Source organism: Amblyraja radiata, chromosome 4 (assembly GCF_010909765.2).
Source record: "Amblyraja radiata isolate CabotCenter1 chromosome 4, sAmbRad1.1.pri, whole genome shotgun sequence".
Lineage (NCBI taxonomy): Eukaryota > Metazoa > Chordata > Chondrichthyes > Rajiformes > Rajidae > Amblyraja > Amblyraja radiata.
The window spans coordinates 16,768,051-16,780,217 of record NC_045959.1 but is presented as its reverse complement, the minus strand read 5'-3'; the positions used below and the strand labels follow the sequence as shown (position 1 = coordinate 16,780,217).

Here is a 12,167-nt window from a genome sequence, read left to right as displayed (position 1 = left end):
CCACATTTCATTATTGAAACATTTGCCTGATTGCAGCCATGAAGAGCAAATACAGGTGGCCGGCCAGTGAGACTTGTATTCACACTACACAGTGCTTTGCAACATCTGGCTGGTGACTGCTAATAAAATTAAGATCAGTGCCATGGACAAGTTAATTCTGGGATTGTCAGTTGCGAAATTCAGTACCAAAGTTTGGCTTCATTTCCTTGGTTGTTAACATATTGCTCATGCTGTTCAACTTTCAATTCAGGACCATAGCACCAATGAAGAGAAGAATGGCGCAGATTGGAAAGCCAGTTATTGGGGTAAGAACGGATTGATGGATTTTTAAAATAGCAGCAGTTTGTGTGTGTCGGAGATTTATATATGCAGCAGTCTTAAACACTGCAGAAGGATTTGTTAGTAAACATGGAGAATTTATTGTGGGTGGGCTCTGCAGCAGTTAAGCACTAGGCACCCATTGACTGACCAGTTAAAGAATTTAGGAGGAATTATTTCACTGTGATGAGTATGTGCCACCAAAAAAGTAATCAAAGCAAATAGGATTGATGAAAATGCTCAAAATGTTATTTGGTTCCCCCTATGATAAATAACTTTAATTATTTAATTGGTGTTTGAAAAGAGAGTTTGTGGGTGATAAGGTCTGTATTGAATTAGTGAAGATGTCACAGAATGGCAGAGGTCCTGATGTTTATGGGAATAGGTTGAACTGCCAGAACTGGAGCTAACAGGCAGTTCTGCTCCTTCATAACCAATGCTGGACAAACACATTACCTGCTGATCTTGCTTCAGTCTAACACCTTCAGCTGCTCCAACAGATGTGATTGATAAAATACATCACTTGATGCTCCTGAACACATCATCAGTGATGTAACCTGGAGTCATTGGGTGTTTCGGGTCTATCAACGTCAGGCATCCTCACCCAGGCGACCCAGCATTGGTTGATCAGACCACGACCTGTGTTCAGGTGGCATTCACCCCTCCCCATGGACCTCCTTTCCCGATCCAGAGCCATCTCGAGGCTTTCTCCGCTACCTCTGTGCTGTTCTTGATAGCTCTTTTCTCCATTCCGTTTATGCCCAGTGCACTCAAGGCTTTGTAGAGCGATTGCCCTGCAAAACCTCTGCAGCCAACCTCGATGGGCATACACCAGCCCTGCTTACAGCAATCTATGACCAGCTCTTTGGACTTGGTCTTCTTCCTCTCATGGGCCTCCTCCAGAAGGTCCTCCCACGGTACTATCAGTTCCAACAAGACGATGTTATTGGTCGCCTCTGAGACCAGCCGGATGTCCGGCCTCAGGGTGGTGTGGGAACTTCAGCTGTTTCACCAGGTCTACAGAAAGCTGCCAGCCCTGCACCCTGAGGGATTCCTGGCTGCTGTGGTTCTTGGCAGCTGCACTCCAGCCTTCCTGAACAAATGTGAAATGTTAAATCCAAAAGGTTGATAAAATTTGAGGCAGACTCACTCATTGATATATTTAAATAAAGAGCAGTTTCTGGTTTGCAATTTGATTGCTTGATCCCACAAATGTTGACATTTCACATGTCTACTGCTCACACTCTTAGGATGGGGATCTGTACTTAGAATGCTGCCTCTCCTTACTGACAACATTGTAAAATCCAATATATGAATTCTCCAAATCTATTTTCTTTGTACTGATCCTTAGGCACTAATATTGACAAGTCTGTACTCAAGGAAGATATCTTGGATAAGACGACAGCTAATGTTGTTGAAACAGAGGTCAGAAAAAACGTACCATCTCTAATAAGTACAAATTAGTTTTTTAAAAGATTTCCTTTATAATGTAATCGTCTATTCTTAGAGAATTCATGAACAAGAACTCAATCTAATTTATTTTGCTAAAGGGCCATTATCAATAAAGAATCGGTGACAGTTTTACTTGCATACAGAGAGCCTGTCATTATTGTATAACATGAGCATGTTCCTTCTTTAGTGTACTTAAAAGCATGATTTAGAATTTGTCTAATTTTTTCAATATCTGCGCAAATTCAGAGTGATTTTTGTGGGACGAAAGAGAAATGATTTCCAGTGGGCCGAGTTCCTAGCAGAATGCTGTGTGTCTGCATCTGGTTTGACATAGAAAACATAGAAACATAGAAATTAGGTGCAGGAGTAGGCCATTCGGCCCTTCGAGCCTGCACCGCCATTCAATATGATCATGGCTGATCATCCAACTCAGTATCCCGTACCTGCCTTCTCTCCTGACATGAGCAGTGAACTTCTAATCCACTGACTGGAAGCTCACTCTTTGGGATTAAAGGTGCTTGCATTTGGAGCTTTATAATGTGACAAAGCCATAGAAACATAGAAATATAGAAAATAGGTGCAGGAGTAGGCCATTTGGCCCTTCGAGCCAGCACTGCCATTCATTGTGACCAAGGCTGATCATCCACAATCAGTAACCCGTGCCAGCCTTCTCCCCATATCCCTTGATTCTGCTAGCCCCAAGAGCTCTATCTAAAGGGCCTGTCCCACTTAGGCTACTTTTAGGTGACTGCCGGCGATTGTTATAGTCGTAGCAGGTTGCCGACAAACCGGCAATTGGAATCCCCTTCATAGAAACATAGAAAATAGGTGCAGGAGTAGGCCATTCGGCCCTTCGAGCCTGCACCGCCATTCAATATGATCACATTGAATGGCGGTGCAGGCTCGAAGGGCCGAATGGCCTACTCCTGCACCTATTTTCTATGTTTCTATGTTCCTTCGACCTAAATTTGAAATAGAATCATTACTTTAACAACAAAAAAAAGCCGAAGTCAACACCAGTGACAACCTATGTCACCTGGCGACACCAAGACAGCAACTACGTCAGGAGAAGTTAAGCTACGCTCATTGGCGTCAAACCCACTGTTGCCGACTGTCTCCGAAAACTTTTCAACATGTTGAAAATCCAGCAGCGACCAGAAAGACATTACGACTCTTTGGGCGACAGAGGAGACTACTCATGAACATACAGGCGACACCCCGGCGACCATGTGGCGACAGTCTGGTCCCCTTTAGTCGCCTAAAAAATAGCCTAAGTGGGACAGGCCCTTTACTCTCTTTTAAATGCATCCAGTGAATTGGCCTCCACTGCCTTCTGTGGCAGAGAATTCCACAAATTCACAACTCTCTGGATGAAAAAGTTTTTTCTCATCTCTTTTAAATAGCCTCCCCATTATTGTTAGACTGTGGCCCCTGGTTCTGGACTCCCGCAACATTGGGAACATTTTTCCTGCATCTAACTTGTCCAGTCCTTTTATAATTTTATATGTTTCTATAAGATCGCCTCTCATCCTAAATTCCAGTGAATACAAGCCCAGTCTTTCCAATCTTTCCTTATATGACAGTCCCGCCATCCCGGGGATTAACCTCGTAAACCTACACTGCACTGCCTCAATAGCAAGGATATCTTTCCTCAAAGTAGGAGACCAAAACTGCACACAATACTCCAGATGTGGTACAACCGCAGAAGGACCTCTTTACTCCTATACTCAAATCCTCTCGTTATGAAGGCCAATGTGCCATTAGCTTTCTTCACTGTCTGCTGTACCTGCATGTTTACTTTCAGTGACTGGTGTACAAAGACACCCAGGTCTCGTTGCACTTCCCTTTTACCTAATCTGACACCATTGAGATAATAATCTGCCTCCTTGTTCTTGCCGCCAAAGTGGATAAACTTACATTTATCTACATTATTCTGCATCTGCCATTTATCTGCCCACTCACTCAACCTGTCCAAGTCACACTACAACCTCCTAGCATCCTCTTCGCAGTTCACACTGCCACCCAGTTTTGTGTCATCTGCAAATTTGTTAATGTTACTTTTAATCCTATCATCTAAATCATTAATATATATTGTAAATAATTGCGGCCCCAGCACCGAACCTTGCGACACTCCACTCGTCACTGCCTGCCATTCTGACAGGGACCAGTTTATTTCTACTCTTTGCTTCCTGTCTGCCAACCAATTCTCTATCCATGTCAATACCCTACCCCCAATACCATGTGCTCTAATTTTGCCCACTGATCTCCTGTGTGGGACCTTATCAAAGGCTTTCCGAGTCCAGATACACTACCATATAACCATATAACAATTACAGCATGGAAACAGGCCATCTCGGCCCTTCTAGTCTGTGCCGAACACTTACTCTCACCTAGTCCCATCTACCTGCACTCAGACCATAACCCTCCATTCCTTTCCCGTCCATATACCTATCCAATTTATTTATAAATGATAAAAACAAACCTGCCTCCACCACTTCCACTGGAAGCTCATTCCACACAGCTACCACTCTCTGAGTAAAGAAGTTCCCCCTCATGTTACCCCTAAACTACTGTCCCTTAGTTCTCAAGTCATGTCCTCTTGTTTGAATCTTCCCCACTCTCAATGGAAAAAGCTTATCCACGTCAACTCTGTCTATCCCTCTCATAATTTTAAAGACCTCTATCAAGTCCCCCCTTAACCTTCTGCGCTCCAAAGAATAAAGACCTATCTTGTTCAACCTTTCTCTGTAACTTAGTTGCTGAAACCCAGGCAACATTCTAGTAAATCTCCTCTGTACTCTCTATTTTGTTGACATCTTTCCTCTAATTTGGCGACCAAAATTGTACACCATACTCCAGAATTGGCCTCACCAATGCCTTGTACAATTTTAACATTACATCCCAACTTCTATACTCAATGTTCTGATTTATAAAGGCTAGCACACCAAAAGCTTTCTTTACCACCCTATCTACATGAGATTCCACCCTCAGGGAACTATGCACAGTTATTCCTAGATCCCTCTGTTCAACTGCATTCCTCAATTCGCTACCATTTACCATGTACGTCCTATTTTGATTTGTCCTGCCAAGATGTAGCACCTCACACTTATCAGCATTAAACTCCATCTGCCATCTTTCAGCCCACTCTTCCAAATGGCCTAAATCTCTCTGTAGACTTTCTAGATGTAGAAAATCTACTTCATTATCCACAACACCACCTATCTTAGTATCATCTGCATACTTACTAATCCAATTTACCATACCATCATCCGGATCATTGATGTATATGCCAAACAACAGTGGACCCAACACAGATCCCTGAGGCACCCCACTAGTCACTGGCCTCCAACCTGACAAACAGCCATCCACCGTTACTCTCTGGCATCTCCCATTCAGCCACTGTTGAATCCATCTTGCTACTCAGATTCAGATTCAGATTCAGATTCAGATTCAACTTTAATTGTCATTGTCAGTGTACAGTACAGAGACAACGAAATGCAGTTAGCATCTCCCTGGAAGAGCGACATAGAATATGATTTCAATAAATAAATATTTTTACATGTATACAGACATAGTGTTTTTCCTGTGGGAGGAGTGTCCGGTGGAGGGGGGGGGGGTGATTGGCAGTCACCGAGGTACATTAACTCCACCATTAATACCCAACAATTGAACCTTCTTAACCAACCTTCCATGTGGAACCTTGTCAAAAGCCTTACTGAAGTCCATATAGACAACATCCACCGCTTTACCCTCATCAATTTCCCTAGTAATCTCTTCAAAAAATTCAAGAAGATTAGTCAAACATGACTTTCCAGGCACAAATCCATGTTGACTGTTCCTAATCAGACCCTGTTTATCCAGATGATTATATATATTATCTCTAAGTATCCTTTCCATTAATTTGCCCACCACTGACGTCAAACTAACAGGTCTATAATTGCTAGGTTTACTTAGAATCCTTTTTAAACAATGGAACAACATGCGAAGTACGCCAATCCTCCGGAACCATTCCCGTTTCTAATGACATTTGAAATATTTCTGTCATAGCCCCTGCTATTTCTACGCTAACTTCCCTCAATGTCCTAGGGAATATCCTGTCAGGACCTGGAGACTTATCCACTTTTATATTTTTCAAATGTGTCAGTACTTCCTCTTCTTTGATCCTCATAGTTTCCATAGCTACCCTACTTGTTTCCCTTACCTCACATAATTCAATATCCTTCTCCTTGGTGAATACCGAAGAAAAGAAATACGTCCATTGGCTCTCCTTCATCCATTTTACTTGTCACGTTCTCCTTTAGATTAGTCCTATAGTACATCTGGGAGATTGTTTGTGTCTTCCTTAGTGAAGACAGAACCAAAGTACCTGTTCAACGTCTGCCATTTCCTTGTTCCCCATAATAATTTCATCTTTCTGCCTTCAAGGGACCCACATTTGTCTTGCCATAAATCATTATTACAACAAAGGAAGGGTAGTATTGCAGCTACAGTTTGATAACACACTTTGAGAACCTTGGAAGGAGGAACATTGCTCCATTTGTCAATGAAAAGCAAATCATATAAAATACAAGCTGGAAGGAAAAAAATCTTGTCTTAATTCCAGCAAAGTCTTCCTTGGAGTAAAGAAAGAACTTTTAGAAACCACTTTTAGCCAAGGGAAGACAATGCAGGAATACAAACCAAATGAATTGGCAAAATATTAATGCTACAGAAGACTTAAGTGGCAATGGAAAAAAACATTATGAAGGAATTAGGACATTGTTTGTCAGGATAGATACAGAGTATTTTTCAAAAATGGTAAGACCTGAATTAGTAGCTGTAAATGTTTAAGTAACAAATACCTACGGGCGTCTTCATTATCTACCGAGTACTGAACTTAGCATATGCAACTCATTACTGTAAAACAATATTTAAGGATTGGACGTAAAGAGAAGTTACTCAAGCATAGAAATAAGGTGAATTGGTTACTTTAGCTAGTGCTTCAGTGGCCTAGATTAATGATCTGGAGAGGAACTGGAATAATAATAATAATAATAAATTTTATTTTCGGGCGCCATTCAAAGTCTCAAGGACACCTTACAAAAGTTAACAGAAGAGAAAAAAAACATATAGTCGGAGAAAAATAAATAATAAGGACATCATCAATACACAAATTAAAGATAGAAATCGTTCCAAAGACACAAAATCAAAAAACACAATGTGAAGAGAGAGCAGCAGCATCTGACTGTTACTGCCAGGGAATGCAGTAAAATAAACGCCCAAATTTCAGGAAAGATTCAGAATGGATTCATCTCCGTAATGGACAAGGAAATCTCCAGCTCTAACCTGATCTGGCCTATTTGCGACTCAAGGCGTGGAGCAAGGTGTTGATAGCTATTTTTCCTCCCAAATAGCAATCCATTCAACTTAAACCTGTACACATAAGCTCTTTCTAAGGCACCTTCACCCAATACAGTCAGTTCTCTCAGTGTGATATTAAGTGGCTGAGAACACTGGATACAGAAAGGCTATTGAAATATGAAATAGCTGCACCTCTAGCCAGTTCTTCCAGTGTTTCTTCCAACAATGTGGAAATTAGCCCAGGCGTGCCCTGTCCACAAAATGTAGGTCAAATCCATCCAAGCTAATTATAAACCACTTCTTCAGCAGTGATGAAAGTTGTCATTTATAGATTTATCAAACTGTACTTAACAATAACCTGCTCACTTTTGCTTTTGCCAGGACTGATATGCTTTAGATTTCACAACCTTAGGCCAAATAGGCAAAGGAACTGAATTCCACAGGAAAGGTGAGAGTGACTGCCTCGATAATAAGGCAGCATTTGAATGTGCCTGACTTCAAGAAGTCCAGCAGAACTGAACCCAGTGAGAATCAAAGAGAAAATTGAATGCTCTTATGTCATGTTTGGCATGAACGAAAAGCCAGAGATGTTCTGTTTTGTAGAACCAAGTTCCTAAGGAACCCACCTCAATGTTAATTTGTCTTTTGTCAAACCCATAATTTGGGATTCTGAGAGATGTTACAACCGCCTAGGTCTGAGAATATAGGTCTGTAACTGGAACATGGCATTGTTATTGCCGAACAGATTGATGCTTGTGTAAGAAGGAACTGCAGATGCTGGTTTAAACTGAAGATAGACACAAAAAGTTGGAGTAACTCAGTGGGACAGGCAGCATCTCTGAAGGGAAGGAATGGGTGATGTTTTGGGTCGAGTCCCTTCTTCAGACTTCAGATTGATGCTTGTGTTGTCATAATGGGTGGGCATGATAGCAGAAACAAATGTTAATTGTGAAACTAGTTGAACAAAATGCTGCTCCATTTACATTGAAGTTAAACAAAATGAGCTAAATATCATGCATTGCCATGCATATGTTTCCTAACAATGTTTTGGTAACACATTTTTTCTTCAATTAAAATAGATAATTGATTTTTTTTTTTAAAGGATGCTGATATCTGTACATGCAGTCCCATTCCAGCAGAGGGCAATGAGTACACTGACGCGGACCATCAGAGGGAAGCTGCTTTATCGTGTAAGCAGAAACACAACCAGGTGAAATAACATTTAAAAAAGAAACAATTACTGAAATAAAACAAATTCTTCCAGGCCTCTCTGCCTCTAAACAAGAAGAGTTTATGTGAAAAGTAGTATACACTATTGGAAAGTTAGAATGGATATAAGGACGTTAATGGTTTCAACACAAGATAGACACAAAAAGATGGAGTAACTCGGCGGATCAGATGGCATCTCTGGAGGAAAGGAATAGGTGATGTTTAGGGTCGAGACCCTCCTTCAGTCTGAAGATAGGTCTCGACCCAAAACGTCACCCATTTCCTTTTCTCCAGAGATGCTGTCTGACCCACTGAGTTACTCCAGCATTTTGTACCCATCCACCAGGTGGCGCCGTCAGCGATGGCAGCCTCAATCTGTGTCTTTTCGTCCTTTTTGTTCTTTTTAGTGTGTTTTAAAAAGTGTATGTTAATGTTCACTTATTTGTTTTATGTGGAGGAGGGGGTCGGGGGAAACCTTTTTCAATCTTTTACCTTGCCGGAGATGTGATTTTTTTCCGGATCGTATTTCCAGTCGTTTTGCAGCCTGACATCATGGAGCTGGCGGCCTTGCTCGAGACTGATTTTGAGCTCCACTATGGGGTAGTGGATTTACCATCGGAGCCTGCGATCCCTTGCCTGGGATCGACGCTCCAACCGTGGACTGCGGACTTCAACATCAAGGAGCTCACAGTCTCGGGTAGAGACTGATGTCGGGAAGCCTCAAAATTGCAGGAGGTTCGACCAGCCGGGGTCCGATCGCCCGACGCGGGGGAGCTGAAATCCCCCCCGATGCGGAGGGTCCGACCACCGGCTACGAGAGCCAAGATCGCCCTGTCAACGGAAGGCTCAAGACCCCCGATTGCGGGAGGACAAAGAAGGGAAGAGATTTAACTTTTTTTTGTCTTCCATCACAGCGAGGAATGTGGTGGATGTTTATGTTAAAATGTATTTTGTGCGTTCTGTTACTTTTTATTGGTATGACTGTATGGCAAATCAAATTTCTCGTGTTGCAAAACATACTTGGCTAATAAAGTATGATTATGATGATTATTATGATCTTCGGTTTAAACCAGCAGCTGCAGTTCCTTCCATCACAATAGATTCAACACAACTAGCTTTTCGCTCTCAAAGATTTATAATATTAATATAATTATGCCAATATATTATGAGTCTTTAATTGTGATTTTTGAAAAGTTTTTGGATTTGTCAAGCTTATAAAATGTTTATTTATAATGTTTAGAATGTTTCAGAAAACACTTTTGTTTTCATTCTTGTCTTCTGCTTCATTAATTTCTGCTCTGACTTTTGTGATTTCTCCGTGCCCCTGGTTTCTTTGCGCCTCATCTTCCGGATATAGGATCATGTATAAATAGTTCTGCTTAGTGTTCTCAGTAGCTAATTTATACAAGAAAGCTAAGAATTAACATTCATCAATATATTAAGACCGTTCTGAGTTGTACAGTGTTAAAGATGGATGAGAAATAAGAGAATATATTTAATTTTGAAAAATTGGGGTTTATGTGTGTTTTTGCTTTTATTTATGGAACAGATGAACATGTAACCCCCAGTTAGTTGTCTTCTCAATGAAATTTACATTTCTGCAGTGTTTACATCTGCAACAGATTGTGAACATAATCATGGAATTTCAGAAACACATAGAAACATAGAAAATAGGTGCAGGATGAGGCCATTCGGCCCTTCGAGCCAGCACCGCCATTCATTGTGATCATGGCTGATCGTCCCCTATCAATAACCCATGCCTGCCTTCTCCCCATATCCCTTGACTCCACTAGCCCCCAGAGCTCTATCTAACTCTCTCTTAAATCCATCCAGTGATTTGGCCTCCACTGCTCTCTGTGGCAGGGAATTCCATAAATTCACAACTCTCTGGGTGAAAAAGTTTTTTCTCACCTCAGTCTTAAATGACCTCCCCTTTATTCTAAGACTGTGGCCCCTGGTTCTGGACTCGCCCAACATTGGGAACATTTTTCCTGCATCTAGCTTGTCCAATCCTTTTATAATTTTATATGTTTCTATAAGATCACCCCCTCATCCTTCTAAACTCCAGTGAATACAAGCCTAGTCTTTTCAATCTTTCCTCATATGACAGTCCCGCCATCCCAGGGATCAATCTCGTGAACCTACGCTGCACTGCCTCAATCACAAGGATATCCTTCCTCAAATTAGGAGACCAAAACTGTACACAATACTCCAGATGTGGTCTCACCAGAGCCCTATACAACTGCAGAACTACACAAACTATGTAACTGCATAATTCTTGGAATCCTATTTCTGTGTATTACAGCACCAATAAAATGTAATCACCGTAACAATGTAGAGTAAGTATCAAGTGAAGAAATCAAGTGAAGTTTGCAATTGGAATCCATTGTATTTAATTTTCAGGCAGTAAATCATAAAGGAAAGTCATCTGATGAGTTTCAATTGCTTGCGGCAGAAAACGTTAGGCTCCACACATGTGTGTGTGAACTTCAAAGCAAGGTAGGAAGTACTGAGCCCACTACCTGAATATTAACCTCACTGCTCATGCTTTTGTTTTTAGTCTGAGTTGACAGCTAATGAAATTATTCCGGCTTGTGTCAAACGCAACCCCTATAGAATCAATTATTGTCCTGCATCGAGCCATTATAATTCTGAAAATTTACCAGATTCTACTTTACGATTGATGATTGCCATGGATTGCTGTTATTGAAATTGTAAAGAATTTGCAGGTGTAGTATATATTTGGGTAAATGTGGAATGTTAACAAACTTCAGCCCCCCGGTGATAGCATGTAATTAATTAATTAATAAGATTGGCAAATAATGTATTACTTACCATGATTTCATAATTTGAGATATCTGGTGACTTGAATATATAATTCTGACAGTTTAGGCATCAAGGACTCTGAGAGCTTTCTAAGAAATTCAACTATGAAAGCTTTCAATTTACCCAGAAATCAGTTGTGGTTTAGAGCGGCCATTTTTCTCCATAGTTGAGCTGAGATCAACTCAAGTCCTGGGTTCCAGACAAAGAGAAACAAAGGCCAATGGGACAAAAGCTTTTGCAATTAGTCCTAACATTGTCTGACCACTTTTATCGGGCACGTTTAGTAGAGCTTCTACAGATCCTGTGTGTTCTTTTTAAGTAATTGTTATACATTTTATTTCCAGATGAGCAAAGAATCAAAATTTTAGATCCGCTTTCGATCAGTTGAACCCGTGACATTGATAGTTGCTTTGAAAAAACATATTCAGGGATCATTTGTTAAATTCAATTGCTAGTTCAACATTGAATAAGAAACATTTTTCATGTAGCAATAATGTTAGATTGATTAACAATGATTCTGTTTGAACCAATCAATATTTTGCTCTGTGGACATATGATACTTTGGTATGTGATACCACTGAGACTAATTTTTAGATGTAATACTTCTGAAAGCATAAAAGTTGTGGGAAATATATTGAAATTCCCATGAAGACCTCCATCACTGAATTAGTCAATTTCCAGACCATTAACCATGAAGTGAATTTCTTTGGTCATTCTACTGTGTACATCTGTATATTTGGCAGAGGCTCAGTACACATGCTGCTTCGTTTCTGCAGAGGTTTAAAGAAATTTGCCCTTGATTTAATTCTAGAGAAACATAAGTAATGACAATGCATCCGTCAGATAAGATGCAGCTTAAACTTCATCACATTTTCAAGACGGGACATATTTCAACATATAAAAGTGAAGATCTAAGGGTTTGAAATTCTTAAGACCCCTAGACCTCTGTTTCTGATCCACATTTAGAAATAAAGGAAAAACTTATTTTAAATAAGACAGGTTCTGATGGGAGTATTAGTCAA

At 40.7% G+C, this 12,167-nt stretch overlaps 1 protein-coding gene across 1 annotated transcript in view; it reads left to right on the top strand.

The window, feature by feature from the left end:
• The window catches only part of LOC116971775, a 30,838-nt gene extending 19,325 nt beyond the window's left edge, over positions 1 to 11,513 (top strand). The window contains exons 8-12 of the mRNA XM_033018880.1: positions 251 to 305; positions 1,670 to 1,743; positions 8,213 to 8,320; positions 10,723 to 10,818; positions 11,490 to 11,513. Of these exons, the coding sequence (XP_032874771.1) occupies positions 251 to 305; positions 1,670 to 1,743; positions 8,213 to 8,320; positions 10,723 to 10,818; positions 11,490 to 11,513 (357 nt within the window). The remainder of the gene's footprint in view (positions 1 to 250; positions 306 to 1,669; positions 1,744 to 8,212; positions 8,321 to 10,722; positions 10,819 to 11,489) is intronic.
• The last annotated feature ends 654 nt before the right edge of the window (positions 11,514 to 12,167 follow it).